Source organism: Aotus nancymaae, unplaced genomic scaffold (assembly GCF_030222135.1).
Source record: "Aotus nancymaae isolate 86718 unplaced genomic scaffold, 86718_ANA_hifiasm-v0.15.2.pri h1tg000030l, whole genome shotgun sequence".
Lineage (NCBI taxonomy): Eukaryota > Metazoa > Chordata > Mammalia > Primates > Aotidae > Aotus > Aotus nancymaae.
The window spans coordinates 11,953,307-11,972,574 of NW_026988443.1; the positions used below are offsets into that span (position 1 = coordinate 11,953,307).

General features: G+C 42.6%; 1 protein-coding gene across 2 annotated transcripts in view; it reads left to right on the plus strand.

The window, feature by feature from the left end:
* Positions 1 to 19,268, plus strand: part of NUP93 (nucleoporin 93) — a 134,826-nt gene that overhangs the window by 25,601 nt on the left and 89,957 nt on the right. Inside the window, exons 1-2 of one of the 2 annotated variants that reach the window (XM_012447910.2) lie at positions 28 to 130; positions 16,315 to 16,507. In XM_012447910.2, the coding sequence (XP_012303333.1) occupies positions 16,329 to 16,507 (179 nt within the window). In that variant the 5' untranslated portion in view covers positions 28 to 130; positions 16,315 to 16,328. Of the gene's footprint in view, positions 1 to 27; positions 131 to 16,314; positions 16,508 to 19,268 lie in introns of those variants that run through there. The other variant, XM_012447911.3, reaches the window with a different exon arrangement.

The following is a 19,268-nucleotide window of genomic DNA, read 5'->3' on the forward strand; positions in this document are numbered from 1 at the left end:
CGGCTCGCCGCGCGGGGGCTTCTGGGAGCGGCCAGCCTTGGCCAATCAGGAAGCGGGGGAGAGCGGCGCGAGAAGCGGCGACCGCGTACTCTAGCCGGCACCGGAGCGGCGGAGACGGCTGTTGTACAAGGTAAGGGTGTCTCTGGTCGCGTCCTTCCGACCCTGGGCTTGTCCTTGAACCCAGGACCCCATGACTGGGTGGAGCGCCGTCCTCACGCTCGGAGCCCCTCCGCTCACACTTCCCGTTCTCCTCAGGCACGCCTGACGCCAGCGACACAACGCCTTGTCTAGCCGCCCCCGAGGCTGAGTCGGGCTGCTGCCCTGGGGGTGCCTTTTATCCGCCCACTTTCTGAATGCAGAACCTAGGCCCCCCGACTCCCCCTTCTCCACTGTGACGCCTCCGCGCCACGCCCCTACCCTCACATCCACCTCTTGCCCCGCGAGCCCGCCCTGCCTGCGTACCTTCCTGGCCGTGCCCTCCTGCCTGCTCGCCTGCCCCTCGTGGACACACTCTCCAGGGAGGCGTTGCCTTGCGAGGGAAGGGATATTTGGGGCGAGGGGAACTTCTCCCAACCATTGGCTTGTCTTTTGTACATCCAGGAGGATGCTAGTGATTGGAACCCAGGAGTGGCCCACCCTTCTCTGTGCCTGCTCCATCCCGTTCTCTGCAAAGGCGATGCCCAAGTTCACTGGGTTTCTTTTGAAAAAATTATGGGGCCGGGCCCATGAGTCTTTGCTGAAAGTATGAAAGACCCGTTGACAGAGCCTGTGGTCTGGGTTTGCCCTTCTGTTACGTGTGGGAAGGAGGTTTTATTTATTTATTTTTTGCTTTGACTGAGTTGTCTTTAAGCAAAAGCGAGGGTCTTTTTGTATTCTTTCTGGGAGATGTAGGAGAATATCCTCTGTCATCCTAGCTTCTCTTCTTTTTTTCTTTCAGTTCTCCTCCTTTGCGCATTGGTGTTTGCAATGTTTTTATTTTCATTCATGGTGATCTCATCCAGGCTCATAGCACTAAATACCTACATATCAGAGGCTAACAGATTCCATATTTGTATATCCATTGCAGGCCTCACCCCTGACCTTTATCCAGCCACCTACTTAGTATCTCCACTGAGATGGATGATAGGCAACTCAAACATGCCAAGAGAAGGCTAGCAAGCTCCCCTTCATTACCCTCCCCAAACTGTTCCTGTTGCCTTTTTTTTCCATCTCAATAATAGGAAAGACGCTGGCTAATAACCTTTGAGACGTCATTGACTACTCTCTTTTTCCTTTCTTTTTTTTTTTTTTTCTTTTTTTTTTTGAGACAGTCACCCTCTGTCGCTCAGGCTGGAGTGCAGTAGTGCTGTCTTGGCTCACTGTAACCTCTGTCTCCCAGGCTCAAGCGATTTTTCTGTCTCAGCCTCCCAAGTAGCTGGGACTACAGGCGTGTGCCACCTTGCCTGGCTAATTTTTATATTTTTAGTAGAGACGGGGTTTCACCATGTTGGCCAGGGTGGTCTCGAACTCCTGGCCTCAAGTCGTCTGCCCATTTCAGCCTCCCATGAAAGTGTTGGAATTACAGGTGTGGGCCACCACACCCAACCCTCTCTTTTTCACACTGCAAATAATGCTTGCCACCCTGGGCTAAGTCACCACCTCTCTTTTGGATTATTGAAATAGTTGGCCACTTGGTCTCCCTGCTTCTGTCCTGGCTCCTGTTTTCAGCATACCAGCTAGAGGGATCTTAAAACACAGGCTGTCAGATTGTACCATTCCTTTATTTAAAAAAAAAAATCCTTCCAGTGAGTCCCCATCTTACTAATGATAGACAAACCCCTTAGAGTGAGCTATAAGGCTTTATAGAATCTGACCCACTGTTACTTTCCCAGTCTCATTTGCTCCCTCCCCTTCCACATGTCAGACGTGCTTTGGACTCAGGGCCTTTGTGCTTGCAATTTGATATCCGTGTAGTTTGCACTCACTTCTTCCAGGTCTTTACTAGGGGTCACCTAGTGAGGCTTTCTTCACTTCCCGCCTCCCTTCATCGCTTCAGTTGTTCTTAGCACTTATATTTTACGTATTTTTCTTGCATATTGTTGTCTTCTCCCTGTAGAATATAAGTGAGGGGATTTGTATCTGTTTTGTTCCCTCATGTATTCCTAGCACCTAGGTCTGGCACACAGTAGGTGCTCAAAAAATATGAACTAGATGAATGTTACTAGCACTACTGTGGGCATGGAGATACAGTGGTGAATGAGACAGGCCTGCCCTCATTTAACTGATGTGCCTATGGAGGGCACCATTAGCAATAAAAGCACAGATAAAAAAATGTGATGTCAGGACTGTTTCCTAAGGGAGGACAGGGATATTTGAATAGTGGGGCTATCTGAGAATATTGCAGGTAGCGGGTAAGCAAGTCATGGGACTCTCTGAGAGTATTGCAAGTAGGGGGTAGAGCAGGTGCGAAGACCCTGAGGTGTGAGCAGTTGGAGATGTGGTGAGCCTGAGGGTCTTAACCTGCTTCCTGATGAACTGAAGTAGAAAATAAAGTTGACGGAAAGATGGATGTACCAAGGAGGGGGACAGGTCAGAGCAAAGATCCAAAGGTGAGAGGGCCCACTCCTCATGAAAAAGTTTATTTAAATAATATGGAGTTAGAGGGAAGATCTTTCACAAGATGTGTTCAGGGAACAGGCCATTTTAATTCAACAGGCATGTATCTGGCATCTACCTATTATGTGCCAGATCTAATGCTGAGGACTCAGAGTTGAGCATCTGTGGACCTTACCCTATAGGAATTTGCCATTAGGGAGGGAGACATACGTGTGGAGAAATAATCACAGCTACTGCACTAGGGAAGAACAGTATAGAAGATTCAGAATCGTGTGGGAGGGGGCTGACATAGGTGGGACTGCCCCAGCTGGCTGCAGCATACATTAGAGTTCCTCATTTGACAAGATAGGGATGGGGATGTGTTGTAGAGTGTGTACTTAGCATGTACCGGAGTATGGAGGGAGGAAACATGAGGCACTTCAAAGAATAGAGAATTGCTAGGGTATAATAGGGGGAAGGCAGTGAGAGATGAGGATAGTAAGGGTGGCAGTGTCTGTTCTATGGAGAGCACCCTTTATAGCCCTGTCAAAACATGAGCATTTTATCCTGTAGGGGATGGAAGGTGTCCCTGATGGACTTAAGGCAGGAAAACATTTCAGAAAGACCTCTCTGACCATGGGGAGGTTGATTGGAGGAACAAGAAGACTTAGTTGGCATCAAGTCAGAGAAGGGGCAAGAGACAAGGGTATGACTTTGCAAAAAGTTTGAGAGGTAGATGTTGAGAATGGCTGAGTGTTGAGGAGGTGAAGGGGGACCCTGGGGGTGAAGGGGGACCCTGGGGTGACTGGAAGGTGGTTTCTGGCTTACTTGACTGTGTGCTAGTGTGCTAATTGTTTTATCAAGAGAGTCTGGGAACCCGGGAGGAGGAAGCATTAGTAGATGGTGGCAGTGGCTAAGGAGAGAGAAATGATGAGTCTGATTTGGGACATGTGTAGTTTGAGACACCTGTGGTCATCCAGGTATAGATATCATCAGGTGGACAGTTGGAAGTACTGGCTTGGGAAGAGAGTTGGGCTGAACATAGAGATATGAGAATCCCCTTTATTTTGATAGAGTCCTCCTAGCTCACTTACTTGCCTTATGTTATTGTCTGTTAATGCTTACATCTCTTCTCCCCTAAATAACATAAAGTTTGAAATATTTTGTAGCTTTATACTTTTTTATAGCTTCAACAATGTCCTCAAACAGCTAGATCTTCTGTACACAGTTGCTAACTACCAGAAGAACCTTCCCCAAACCTTGCCAAAAATTCCTACATTGATCTGTAAGGTACACCAAAGTTATAGTCTTATATTGCTTCCTTTGTTCATTTAGTACCTATTTATTGAGCATTAGGTGCTGCTGTTCAGTGCACTAGGAATGGAGCTGTGGACAGACCAGACAAGGTTTCCAGACTCAAGGAGCCTCTTAGGCGACAGACAATAAATGAACAAACAGATAGACGTGATACCAGGAACTGATAACATGCTACCAAGGAGATAAAACGGAAATATGGTAGCGTGGATGGTGGGGCTGCTTCAGCTGGGGTGTGCTGAGAAGCTTCTTTAAAAAGGAGACCTTTGAGCAGAGATCTGAATGAAGTAAGGGAGTGAACCAGGTAGGTATTTTGAAGGAGAATATTCCTGCAAATGCAGAGGAAACAGTGACTGCGAAAGCCCAAGTCAGCAGTATATTTAGCATATTTGAAGAAGAGCGGAAGGCCGTAGGACCAAAGCACGTATTCCTGGGGAAGAGTGGTAACAGAAGGAATTGCGTCAGGGGACAGTCATGTAGGCCTCACAGCACAGGGTAAAGACTTAGGATCTCAGTCTCTGACTGGTGGGGACTATTGAAGGTTTGAGCCTCTTCAAAGACTCCTTCCCAGTGTAGTGTGGAGAACAGACTGGGGAGTGGAAGGGGCCAAAGTAAGAACAGGGAGACAGGAGGCTACTGTATCACCCAGATGAGACACATGAGAGTGGCTTGCACCAGGGTGACAGTGGGAGAAGAGAAAAAAAAGTAGGTCTGCCTCGTGTATATTTTATGAATAAATTTAGTGTAGAAATGAATTGCTAATGTAGGGTTTAAGAGGAGAAAAGAAGTCAAGGGCAATGCCAAGGTTTTAGGCTAGAACAACTTCTAGCATGAAGATACCGTTTACTGAAATGAGGAAGATGGGGAAAGTCCAAGTCCTTGTTAGATGCTAGAACATGGCCTTCCTCCTTCTAGCCCCTCCCACTCCATGCACCCTACTCTCTGTGACCATCTCTGTCTTTCTGACACTGCTGTTGCCCCTCCTGAAAAACCTGTGTACCACTTACCTGATTTACTTGGTCCCTTTGGACACCAGAGGGCTGCTGTGAAGATGACATTAGATGATACAAATAGAGCCCATAGTGAGGACTAATACACAGCAGAGCTCAGGAGATGATGACAGGCAAATAAATGAATGGAGTAAAAGGAATTTAGACGAGGGAAAATTTCTGTAGGATGTGTATTGAGGAAGACCATTTGGTAGGTAAGACTTGAGTTGGTTGTAATAATGATAGCCAATGAGTAGTTACTATGTGGCAGGTGAGGAAGGTACAGTTATTTTTTTATTTCACAAATGAGGCCCAGAGAGAGTAATTAATTTGCCCAAAGTCATCTAGCTAAAGAGTGAAGGATCTGGCTGGAGCTCAGGGCTGCAGTGGAAGGCTGGGTAGGTGTTTCTTTTTGGGATAAATGGCATACAACAGGACATATACAAGGATGATCAGGAACTGAGTAAATCAGGTGACTGGTACACAGGGTTAATACTGGGAGTCAGAAAGTTAAAGGCAGTGTCTCACCTGGATCCCTGTGAGTGGGAACCAGTGAGTTTTTTTGAGCAGGGGCAACAGCTGTGTCAGAAAGATAGAGGTGGGGCCGGGCTTAGTGGCTTATGCCTGTATTCCTAGCACTTTGGGAGGCTGAGGTGAGCAGATCACTTGAGGTCAGGAGTTCGAGACCAGGCTGGCCAACATGGTGAAACCCCATCTCTACTAAATACAGTAATTAGGTGGGCATTGTGGTACATGCCTATAATTCTAGCTACTCAGGAGGCTGAGGCAGGAGAATCGTTTGAACCCGGGAGGCAGAGGTTGCAGATGTGCCACTGCACTCCAGTGTGGGGGACAACAGTGAAACTCCATCTCAAAAAAAAAAGGCAGAAGTGGCCACAGAGATTAGGGTGCATGGAATGGGAGGGGCTAGAAGGAGGAAAACCATGTTCTAGCATCTAACAAGGACCTGGACTTAAAGGAATGAAGGTCTGGCCTTGTGTGATAGTGAAGGGGATGGAAGCAATAGTTAGAGGATGTTGCAAAAATACAAATATCCCTTGCTATTTACATCTGTTTTGGAGCCAGGCATTGTGGCTCACACCTGTAATCCCAGCACTTTTGGAGGCCGAGGTGGGCAGATCACCTGAGGTCAGGATTTCGAGACCAGCCTAGCCAACATGGTGAAACCCATCTCTACTAAGAATACAAAATTTAGCCAGGCGTGGTGGCGCGTGCCTGTAATCCCAGCAACTTGGGAGACTGAGGCAGGAGAATCGCTTGAACTCGGGAGGTGGAGGTTGCAGTGAGCTGAGATGCTGCCATTGCATTCTAGCCCGGGCAACGGAGCAAGATTCCATCATAAAAATCAATCAATCTGTTTTATTAATGAGGGTTTGCAGAGTAAGAGATATCATGTTATCTGAATCTATAGTATTTGGTTTCCTGAGTTTTAGTTAGAGAGTAGCAATAGTTTGGCTGAGGAATACCTGCCTGCTTGCTCAGGAAAAATTTATCTACATGTGTTTGGTTTCTGAGTCTGAGAGTGGAGGGACACCTGTAGGTAAACAGTCTGAGGGCACACAGAGATGCAAAGGAGAAGGAGGGTGAGTTAGCATCTGAGAGAGAGAAGCCAGGGAGCAGAGGTAGAGGAGGGGTTGGGGGTGGATAACTGCATATGGAGGCGTGATGGGTGTGACAATTGTGTGCTTGAGAGGAGATGCACCAGTGGTGCCTGGAAACTCATGGTTGGAGTTTGAGTGCACGGGGGCAGGTATGGATTTGGCAGTCATTGCCATTGAGGATTCAGGGGCAGTGATGAGACACACACTCTGAAGTAGGGAATTTAGAGCAGTTTTAAAATTAAGAAGTTATTAAAAATTATGTAAGATCACATATACTCATGGAAAAGAATTCACACTGACAAGGGAATTAAACGAAAAGTAGAAAAGTCTCCCAACTCTCAGCTTCTTAATGCTTGGTTGTTTCTTGCTAAGTTAGTGCTTTGTTTCTTGCTATTCCTTCTAAAAAACTGAACCAACCTTAAGGGTACAGCTCAGGGAATTTTTATACGTTTATTCACTCATGTGACCACTGTCCATATTGAGGCATAGAGCATTTCTGGTACCTTGGTCAGCTCGGACCACCATAACAAAATACCAGAATATCTGTTGTTCTGGCTTAAACAACAGAAATTTATTTCCTTACGGTTTTGGAGGCTGGGAGTCTGAGATCAGGGTGCCAGCATAGTTGGGTTCTGGTGAGGGCCCTCTTCCTAGCTGCTCACTGTGTAGTCGTGCGTGGGCTTTCTTTCATGTATATGTGTGGGGAGAGGTAGGTGGAGGAAAGCAAGCTTTCTGGTGTGTCTAAGGACACTTATCCCATCCTGAAGACCCCACCCACTTCACCTCATCCAAGTCTGATTACTTCCCAAAGACCCCATCTCCAAATATCATCACACTGTGGGCTAGAGCATCAACACAGGAATTCTGGGAGAACAGAATTCAGTCCATAGTACCCAAAAAGTTCTGCTGTGCTTTCTTCCAATCGGCACTCCCCTCATACTCCCAAGGATAACCAGTATTCTGGTTTCTAGTGCTATAGATTATTTTTTCCTGTTTTTAAGATCCATATAAATGGAGTCATACAGTGCTTTTTTTTTTTTTTTGTATCTGGCTTCTTCAGCTCACCATTATGTCTGTGAAATTCATCCATGTTGTTCTGTGTAGCTGTAGTTTGATCTTTTCCATTGCTGTGTGGTATACCAAGGATGAATATACTGCCATTAAAAGCTCAAGTGGGATAATTCTGTACATGCAATGGTTTTAAAATTATTATGGGAGGTACCCAGACTTTTATTAGAATCTGTGCATCTTCTGCCTCCCAAGTTGTGACAACCAAAAATGTCTCTGGCTATTGCTGAATGTCCCCTGTGGGGCAAAGTTGAGTAGCATTGGTTTAGAGAGAAGAGCAAGAGCCAAAACCAAAGGGCTTTTGGGGCTGACTTGGTCATCTGCCCTTATTTATGCTAGTTGTAAGATAGGACTAGTATCATTCCTATGATTCTATATACAGATAATATCCGTCACCACTAAAATGGGGCTGTCGCTTCCCAGGAAGCATCAAGTAAGTTTAAAGACCGAATTAAAACATCTCATATATGTAAATTCTTTAAGGTGAGCAGGCCCTTAGAGATCACCTGAGCAACTCCCTCATCCAGAGAGGATCCAGCCCCAGAGTCAGAGGGCTGGTGTGAGATGGAGCCAAGCTGTAACCCACAGCACTTTCTTCCCATCTGGGCCTTCTGCGGGACTGGACAGCCAAGAGTTTATCAGAAAGTTACTTATGTGGATAATTTAGTTTTCTTTGTGAGGCCAGGTTATTAATTCTCTTTGCCCATTGAAAAGGAAATAATACAAGTGATATTTTATGTGTCAGGAAAGCTGATACTATGCATTCCTTATTGCAAACATTGAGTTATTGAGGGCAGTGCTGCTACTAAATCACCCAAGTCTTTCTCTTCTGTCTAGGTTAATTTATTTTAGTTCTTTGTTTTCTCCAGAACTCTACCTTCTGAATAATGATAAGGTCTAACTCTTTTGCCTAGTCTCACAGGGATATAAAGATCTTCCCAACAACATTTTTTTTTTAATGATCTCTCCTCCCTCTTCCAGAGGTATCTGCAACAATGATGTCTGTCAAGATGTAATCTTTTGTTGTTGTTGTTGTCGTTGTCATAATTGATAGCTGACAGATATAGTAAAAAGTGGAATGATATTGTCATCTAGCTAGTGTATTCAGAAGAGAGAACAGAATCGATATTAAACTTCTGATACCTTGAGTGAGGCTTTTCTCATCAATCTTGGATGAGAAAAGAATCAAAGAATCATTCACAAGAATGTCAAACACCATTTTTGCGTTTTACTCCTGTAATAGTCTGATTAATAAGGTTTGAGGGCAGAATTTTGACTTAAAATTAAATGCCAAATTTCTTTTGAATCACACCTTCATTATGAAAGTCTGGATTTATAATAAAAAGCATATTTGGTAGTGGGCAATACAACATACATTTAAACATTTTAATTGTCTTCCAGAAGTTCTTACTTAATGATAGAAAGTTGTGATTAAATAAGTTATAATTTAGGATTAAACATTTACTAAAAGATTTTTTGAAGCAGAGATGTTTATAATTAAATGATAAAATGTTGCCAAATTGGCAACTTTGGAAAAAAGCTAAAATAGCATTTTACAATGATATAAATCAGCAGAGTTGTAAAATACTTTTGTGTATCAACAACTCCTTAAAGTAGGTACGAATTATCATTTTTCATTGATGAGGAAATTGAGATAGGGTAATGGGGGTTTCATCTCAGAGGTAAATCAGTTTATCTTCTGCTAGTAAGTGAACAGTCTGGATTGGAACCAGATGTTTGGGTTCACAGTGTTAGTTTCTATTCACCCATTCTGTCAAAAATATAATTTTTTTCCATTTCCTTTTACTGTTACTAAAATTTTAAATAATCAAAAAAGGAAGAACATTGTCAGTTGTACATTTGGAAGAAGGGATATAAATAGCAGCATCAGTTACTTTCTATGATGTATATAAAATCTTTCCCTTTGACAACATCCAAAGAAAAAATAGCAGTGCTAACAACTGTCTTTGTTAGGTTGCATGATCTTTGAAGTTGAAAGAGACAATATTTGGGTATGTTATTACATACATTTTACTAAATTAGAATTCCTCAGTCAGTATTGTTTGATTACATTGAAATTCTACAGGGAAGATAGTTGGTATCATCTACCCATGCAAGTCAGTGAATAGAGAGCAATTTCTTTAACATGGAAGAAAAGACCGATGGCCTTGTCTTTATTCTTTCATCTTTTTCTCAACCCTTTGTATTTCTTGGATAACTGGGCTGTTTGGATTATGGATGATAAGGAAAAGGGAAAATTCACATGGGTTTAATATGTTGCATTATACTTGCAAAGAGCAGTGGGTTCCCTTTAGCATCCTGTGCATTAGGTCAAAAGGACATTGATGGGAGAGACTTTTTACAAAACAGATTTCTTCCCCAAGTATGCTCTCCAAATGAATAGAAAGAGGAAAGGGGATGGCAACACACTTATTGTGTCACTCATTTTATCTTTTTAACAATGTTTTCACACCGGGGCCTAGTAAGGGTAGCTTACTTATCAAGTTTAGCTTATATACCTTAGGCCCAGGGGTTGGCACACTATGGCCTATGTGCCAAATAAACTGAAGGGTTTTTACATCTTTAAATCCTTGGGGAAAAACAAATCCAGAGAAGAATGTTTTATGACCATGTGGAAATTATATGAAATTCAAATTTTAGTGTTCATGATTAATGTTCTATTAAAGTACAACCACACCTGTTGTTGTTGTTGTTTTTTTCCCACATATTATCTATGCCTGCTTTCAAGCTACAACAACACAGTTGAGTAGTTGCTACAGAGCCTGGCCCACAAAGCCCAAAGTACTCACTACCTATCCTTTTGCGGAAGAAGTTTGCCCACTCTTGCCCTAGGAGACTAGAAACTGGGCAAGGTCTGGCAGATATGTCTAGGATGGATGGCTCTGAGACTCTTTTATATTTTCCTTGGTTTCATTTTCCTTTTCCCTTTGTCAGCTTTGATGCTTTAATTTTCTGGAGTATATCCTGGGAGTAACATAGGCTTAAGTCGAGAGAACTAGTGAGTAACAGCTATTTCTGGGATGACTCAGTGATTCCCCAGCTTGAGAGTCCATAAGCCCTGAGTAAAGGAAGAAAGGTATTCTACTTGTTTCTGACACTTTAAAAAGAAAAGAAACTAATGAACTAATAATACCTGAAAACGGGCATGGGGGCATTTTATTATAATAAGCATGAATACTATAACAGATTAAGATTCAGACCACCTACAAAATCCTGAAGAGCCCACTCTTTGAGAATACTGATTTACAATGGTTTAGAAGTGCTTAGCTGTTTGAATATTTAAGTATCTACTCTTTTCTGGCTCAATTAAATATTTAACATGATTATTATATTCAGAATGTGGAAATGATTATATTTTTCATTATTAAGACTCATGTTAATAGCAAGTGAACTGAAATTATTTGATACATTTTTGCATATATTTAGTTCATTTCATCTTATATACAGTTTGGGAATTTTTCCCCCTCATTTGTGAATGTTGATATGCCCTAAAGGGACAAGCGTTTTAGACACTAAGTGACAGGTGAATGCAGACCAGTATGAGGAAGTAGAAGATTGGCTAGCCCCTGGTTTAGCTCTAGGTAGGAGCTCTCTCTCTCTCAAACTGTGGGTTTTACTTTTTTCATTTAGTTAATTTGCTCAGCATCCTCTAGGTGTAATGAAGAGATCTAGATTATGGGACCTTCCCACTGAGTATTTTTAGCATAGTGGGGTATCCTACTGCAGCTTCTGAAAAACAGTGGGTTATTGTCCTTTGTTTGCTTGGCTGGTGGGTGGGGAGCTTTTATTGAAGTATGATGCACAAATCATGAGTCTAGATTGACTAATTTTCTCAAAAGTGAGCACACTGTCAACCAGCAGATCAAAAAAACTGAAAATTGCCAGCCCCCTTGAAGCCTTCTTCATCTTTCCCCCCACAAGTATAACCAATCCTGCCTTCTAACAGCAGTAATAAGTTTGCCATTCATTTTAAGGTTCTCAGTTGCCCAGGTTGTTGAGGAGTTTCTGTGGAGGCTCAGTAGCACTTCTGCCAAGTCCTACTTACAGGGAGAGTAATTTGTTGCCCAAAGCCCTGATAGTTTGCGATGCTCTCTGAAGTGCCTGCCAGTGTTGCCTTACCAAAGGATTCCCTATCATGCTTAAAGGCTTAGTCACGGCTGTCGTAGAGGAGCCCTAGTGCGGTTATGCTGTCCCTGCTCGCCTTTTCCTGTCCAGGCCCAGTTGTGCTACATTGACTGCTCCGGATCCTGCTTCCATGGGTTCTCAGTGTTGCTTCCTCCTGCCTCTCTCCTCCTTAGTTCCCCAAGCTGGTGTCCAGGCTGCATGGCTAAATTTTTCCAACACAAGGCTTGGACTTCAGTCTTTTTCTCTCATAGATCATTTTAGTTGTCTCTACTGGACAAAGCTTACTGAGGTTATTTTTATGATTAGTTTTTAGTGTCTTGGGTCAAAATAGATTTAGTATTTCAACCTCTATATTTTGTGGCTAAATTGATATTTATTTTGTGGTGGGGATAAAAATTGTCCTAAATTTATGAAATTAGCCATAAATTGAAGCTAAAAGCAATGGGATGATGAATACATCAAAGTATACATTTAGTTGCACAATGATGGTAACAAAAAATATATAGATTTGGAAACTTTAGTAAAACTTTTTTGTATAATTAATTTCTACTGGTTTAATAATAATGCAGGACAGATCCAGTTTTTCCCAGATATGATATTTCATACATATCTGTCTTTTCTTCTGTGCAGACATAGAACAAGCTTGTTTTCTTTTTATTCCTACCCTGAAGTTATGTAGCAAAATTCTTTCTATATATATCTGTTTATTCTTTTGATTTGTAATTCTGTTCACCTGGTTTTGGTCTGGATATTTAGAGGGGGAGCACTAGTCTGGACCAAGTGTGATCTGAATTCATGCCATTTAGACTGTCACTGCCTTATGCTGTGCTGCCTCAGAAATGTTAAGTATCAGTTGGTATTCGGAAGGGAATGTTTTTGTTCAGGTCTCTGCCTGCTAGTGGGTGCCTGTTTGGCAAGGGAGTGCAGGAAGCCTTTGAGAGGGACAGACTCTCCACCAACAGAAGAAAAATCCTTCCTATTCATTCAACAAATGAGTACCTCCTATGTGCCAGGCACTGTTGTAGAAGCTTGGGGTACGTCAGTGAACAAAACACCGTCCTTGTGCAGCTTATATTCTCGCAGATGTGACAGACAGTAAAGGAGACGGGGAGTGTTGGGAGTGGGTTGTACTTTTAAATAAGGTTCTAGATTGGCCTCAAAGGCAGGGTGGCAGGTGAACTGAAACAGATAGGGGGTCAGCCTTGAGTGTTTCTGGGGGAGGAGCATTCCAGTAGAGGAAGCACGGAGTGCAAAAGCTCTAAGGCAGGAATGTGCCTGATCCATTGAGGACCAGCAAAGAGGCTCCAGGGTGGCTGACACCCATGAAAGGAGTGGAGATAGGGTGGGAGATGAGTCTGAGTGATGAGGGGTGGTGGGGCCCCTTTTGTAGGGTTTCACTCTGTACAAGAAGTTTAAGCAGAAGGGATGTGATCTGACTGAGTCTAGAAGGATTACTGTTTGCTGGGTTGCTGTAGACAAAATAGACTGGGAGGCAAGGGCTGAAGCTAGGAGGTTAGGAAGGGAGACTGCTGAGAGAGTCTAGGGAGGCAGCTTGCATGTGGAGAGGTGCCTAGGTAGAGATGGAGAGGACAGGCAGGTTCTGGATATATTTTGAAGGCAGATTTGAAAGGCTTCGTTGGTTGATTGAATGTAGGGTATGAGTTATGTGGCCATCGAGGGTTTTGGTCCAAGCAACTGAATAATGAAGTATCCACACACTGAGAAGGCCAAGGGGCAGGTTTTGTAGATAAAAAGTTAGAGCTAGCTTTGAGATACTACGTTTAGGATGTTCAGAGATTCAACCTTTATTTTACCATTGTCAGAACAATTCTATATCATTAACTTAACATCTTTATTGGACCATGTTAAAGTAAATGACTTAGATTTTGTATTTATTACTTATACTCAGATTTATTGCTCAAAATCTTTGGAGTGGTCTGGTCATTTGAGAAGTTGAGCATTTCCTTTGTCTGACATAGGAATGAAATATTAGACGTATTTCTTTCTTTCTTCCTTTATCTTTGTCTTCTTTTTTAATCATAGAAAAGTTTTGTTTCATTCTGTTCTTTGGGATTTCCAGAGTTTTCCTTCAGAAAGAAAAAAGTATTTTCTTTTCCTTGACTCCATTAGAAAAATTATTTTTAACTTAGAGTAAAAATAATGGGCGGGGTGGGCATGGGGTTCCGGAGAAGGCAATCCTTTTCTTTTCTTTTCCCTTTCTTGTGAATGACCATGGTTTTTCGTAATTAGTGGAATGTCATTGGCCTTAAACTTCCTGAGAAAACACATTTCTCCATCAGGTTTAAGCAGTTGTTTAAAAATTCCCCTCTCTTCATAATTCTTCTGTTTCTTCCTCTCTTCCTGAGGATACCTTCCTAATTCTGCCATCCCCATTTTCTCACAAATAAAGATTGAAAGTTATAGCCTGACTATATTGGGTCAAAAAAATTACAGTAATTGTTTAGAAACTTGAGGTTATGAGTTACTGTGTACGTGAATTTTTGTTGAAGATTAAAGTCGGCTTGGAACTTCATAAAGAATACCAAAGTATCTTTATGTTTACTCCAGCTGAGTTATTTTTTGTTTTAACCTTGTGCCCTTGCCTTTAAATTTAATGTCCTTTAGTACTCATTTTTAAAACTTCTTATTCTCCTGCTGTGAATTTATGGCAGTAACAGTGTCCTTTTGACATTAACCTGTGCTTCATAGCTAAGATACAATTATATATTACATTAATGTTGTAACTACAATTCTAAACCAGTGGCATTTCACATGTGCAAAAGAAGCCATGGGTTTAAACAAAAAAGAAAAGTATCTACAGGGATGGTGGCTCACGCCTGTAATCCCAGCACTTTGGGAGGCTATGGTGGATGGGTCACTTGGGGCCAGGAATTCAATACCAGCCTGGCCAACATGGCGAAACCCTGTCTCTACTAAAAATACAAAAAAGCTGGTAATGTCACCCCAGCTGGGTGTGGTGGCGCACAAACACCTGTAATCCCAGCTACTCGGGAGGCTGAGGCATGAGAAACACTTGAACCTGGGAGGCAGAGGTTGCCGCGAGTCAAGATTGCATCACTGCACTACAGCATGGTGACAGAGCGAGACTCTGTTTCCAAAAAAAAAAAGTATGAAAACAGCTATTGTACATGTAATTTTTTTTAACAAAAAATTTTCTTCTGAACTTTTAGCAATGTAAATCTTCTTTTTTTCTTTTTCTTCTTTTTTTTCAAGACAGGGTCTTGCTCTGTCACCCAGGCTGGAATGCAGTGGCATGATCTTGGCTCATTACAACCTTCTGCCTCCCAGGTTCAAGTGATTCTCCTGCCCCAGCCTCTGTAGTAGCTGGGATTATAGATGCATACCACCACACCCAGCTAATTTTTGTATTTTTAGTAGAGACGGGGTTTTGCCATGTTGGCCAGGCTGGTCTCAACCTCCTGACGTCAGGCGATCTGCCCACCTTGGCCTCCCAAGAGTGCTGGGATTACAGGCATGATCCACTGTGCCCAGCCAATTTTCTTACCATAGTGATACTTTTTAATCTTCTGTTGATTTAATTAGTGGTAGGAGATAAAAACATTCTCTTGGTCAAGAATGTATACAAGAATAGTACAGTATATATTCTGTACTATTCTTATATATAAGATTCATAAATGTACACTATCAAATATCAACACTCTTCATAGGGCTTTTCCAGATCAGTTGTTGGAGAAACAGGTGGTCTTACTAATAATATTCACAGTCTAGAAGCCAGATACCATTTATATAATTATTAGTAGTAACGGCATTTCTAAAAGTAGTAGGTGCAGTAACAAATCTAATGTTCTGAATGTCTCATATAACAAGGAGGCACAGGTCTGTGCTCTCAGTAACCTTGTAAGATAAAGAATGTGTGAATGGAGACCTGGACATGAGTATTAAAAAAAAAAAAGAATTTCTATGCTAGTGAAGGAGCAGGTGTGTTAGAGTAACAGTAGGAGAGAGAGGGAGAGTTAGTGGTGGTTAGTCCGAAGAATGCCTATGTTTTCCTGGTCTTAGTTCAGCCAAATCACAATAGAGAGTATTCTCGGCATGTAGCTCAGCCTCCGTGGACTGGAATTGGTTCTTTTTCTACCCAGGAGCCTCACAGAGTCATTGTGAGGATCATTTGAGATAAGGTCTTATACGTAGCCTGGTGCTTTTGGGACGATAGTGTTTTTCTAAGATGGGTGGAGAATAAGAGGTGCAGGGTGACTATTCTTTAAGCCTCCTAGAGGTTGCCACAATGGTTTCCATTTCCTTATCTGCTTTGAGTCTGTGGAAGGAGCAGGAATTCTAGTCTGTGACTTGATTATCTGTGCATTTGTTCTAATGGCAGAAATCAATCTTGGGCTGTCAATATGCACAGAAATGATCTGTTTTTTTCACAGCCTGACTCATTTTCTCTGTCAGGCCTGTTCTTGGGCTATGTTCAGGAACAAATCCTGCTTGTTGATGAGCTGTGTCCTCATCTGTTTACAAAAAGTTCTGCTGTTTTGTTAAGCTTGTAACAGATTCAGGCAGTGTTTGAAACCTGTCTTTCCCTTGATTTAGATCTTTTCATTTTTTCTCCCATCTAGGATCTGCATCTCCAATGGATACTGAAGGGTTTGGTGAGCTCCTTCAGCAAGCTGAACAGCTTGCTGCTGAGACTGAGGGCATCTCAGAGCTTCCCCATGTGGAACGGAACTTACAGGAGATCCAGCAGGCGGGTGAGCGCCTGCGTTCCCGTACCCTCACACGCACGTCCCAGGAGACGGCAGATGTCAAGGCGTGAGTACTGGTAGGGAGGCAGCATTGGTACTGGGTGGCTTGGGGGCAGGATCTGTTTCTTCTTTCTTGCCTTGAATTCAGATGCAGTCTGAATGACAGCCACTAGCCAGATTGTTGGGAACTCAGAAAGGTTTTGTAAACAGGACAGCAGCCTTGGTTTGTTTCCCTGCCTGTCAGGTTTTCTAGCCTGTCTGCCTGACCAAGCTATGAGCCTGTATCACGGGGAGAGGTGATCACAAGGTGGGAAGGAGTGAAAGAGCTCTGTCATGCTGAAACTGGTCACGGTAGTTCCTGCTTGAGTTCAGTGACCATTGGTCATAAATGTCTCCCGAAAGTATGTTAATAGATATGTGCCCCACAGATAAGTGTTACCATGAAAGCCAGAGAGCACTCAATGATGAGCACAGTTTTTAAGAGGATTTGGGAGAAATTGATGACTAGTTAGTGATTAGAAACCGTCTAAGTGAGGAGTGATTCTATCTGGTCGTTGTCAGTGACCTGGGAGGCTGCTTCTGAAAGGCCTTGGAAATACAGTGCTTCCTAGCTGATTGTAGAACAGGAGAATGGGTGAGCCTCAAGCAGCTGGGGAAAAGTGCTGACTGACTGGGCTGGAAGCCACTGCTGCCACACAGCATCAGTTGGGCTGTTGATTCTACAAACGTGTTTAGGGTCCACACTGTGCCAGGTCTGGACCATCTCTGGACCATCTCTGGGACTACACCATGAATTAGACATGGTTCTTGCTCTCAAGGAGCTTATAATGTGGGGAGTGGGGCAGGAAAAAAACCATGCTGCTTTCCTTAAGAAATGTGATGTACTCATTACTTACTGTGTGTTACAAACTGGCTAGACTTAAGATTTGCTTAATTTTTACAACCATCATTAGGCTACAATCTCCATATTACAACTGAGCAACAAAGGCTCAGGGAAGGCAAGTAACTGTCTCAGATCACACAGCTGGTGAGTGGTAAAGTAAGGATTCAAACCTAGTGAGGTTGACTCCAGAGCGCATACTCCTCTAACCGTGATCGAAGGGCATGGGGGGATGGAGAGGGTGCTGCTTCTTGTGCCTTTGATGGGTATGGAAAGACACTGAGATTCTGTGCAGAAAATATGGGAAATTGTCAGTCATCTCCTCAGTCTTCATTCCTTGAACTTGAGAAAGAACAAAGTGCTGGTGTGAATGTGGGACATTGTGTGCTCTAAGCATTTAATAGATGTCACAGGAGTATTATGTAGTAGTGGCCTACATTCTTGTTCTTGAGAGCTGAATGTTTTGGCTGCTCTGTCAAGTCAGTAAGGATGTTGTGGAAATTCTTCTTTAGGCCTCCCCAAAATGCTGTTTTCTAAAATAGTTAGTTTTGGTTCTATTGGCATTGGTAAAGGCAAGTCAGAGGAACCTGGGCAGGGATTTTTTACCCTGCAGCCTTTCAGCTGAATGCAGCCAACTGCTTCCCTACACTGCTTTCTCACAGCCCAATCAGGCTTTAGACACTTCTGCTAACTTGCCTTCCCTGCAGGCTCCTTACCTGCTGCTCCCGGCTGCCTGCAGTTACCCCCAGTCTTGAGCATGCAGGCTCTGTGCTGTGTGCAAAGATGCTGCTGGAGCGAAAGGCCCATAATGCCAGCTGAGTTGCTATAGTTATAATTTAATTACATCAGCTTTACAGCCTATTAAGAGCAAAAAGGAAAAATGTTTTCTTGGTAACAATTATCGGTCATGTTCCCTTTCTTGTAAATTTCCATTCTTTTTCATCTCTTTCTACCTTAAATTCATTATTTTAGGGAGGAGGAAGTTGGAATGTCAAAAGAATGGTTATAACCAAAGGGCTGATAACTGTATTTTTCCATCTTGTTGATAGGCAGACACATAAAGTGTGGTGTGAATATTTTAGTACATGCAGGATGAGGGCAGAAGAGAGAACTGAGTAGGAAAAATTTTCTTATATGAAATAAGTTTTGAAAGAAAATTCTGTCTTTAAGATTTTAGATTGTAGATTTAAGATTGAAATGTTTTGTGCCGAATTCGTTTATTTGTCCAAATACACTGTTAAATATTTTGTTTTAGAGAGTAGATTCAATAGTTTTTTTAAAAATATGTGTGTTTGATGTCTTAAAATCATTAAATTTTTTCACACGTAAAGAAGAGTATACTTAACATATATGTATGTTACAACAAGGTGTAAATTAGAGCATTTGCAGCCCATGAGCCACATCCAGCCTTAAAGTTTTATTGGAACACAGCCAGGCTTATTTGTGTTGTCTCTTCTGCTTTTGTGCTACAGTTTCAGAGTTGAGTAGTTTTGACAGAGAGATCATGTGCCCTGCAAAGCCTGAAATGTTTACTATCTGCTGTTTACAAAGTTTGCTGACTCTTAGTGTGAATAATAAAATGAATGAATACTCATGTGTACATTGAACAATTAAAACAGAATATTGAGCTGGGTGCCGTGGCTCGTGCCTATAACACCAGCACTTTGAGAGGCTGAAGCAGATGAATCTCTTCAGGAATTCAAGACCACCTGGACAACATGGCAAAAACCTGTCTACAAAAAATTAGCTGGGCATGGTGGCACACACCTGTAGTCCCAGCTACTCAGGAGGCTGAGGCAGGAGGATTGCTTGAGCTCAGGAGGTCGGAGGGCACCCATCATCAATTGCATACCCCTCTTTTCTCATCGAAGACACCGCACTGGATTTTTCCATTCAGACTCTGAGATCAGACAACCTAGAGGTGTATAAAGAAAAAACCTATTTATTC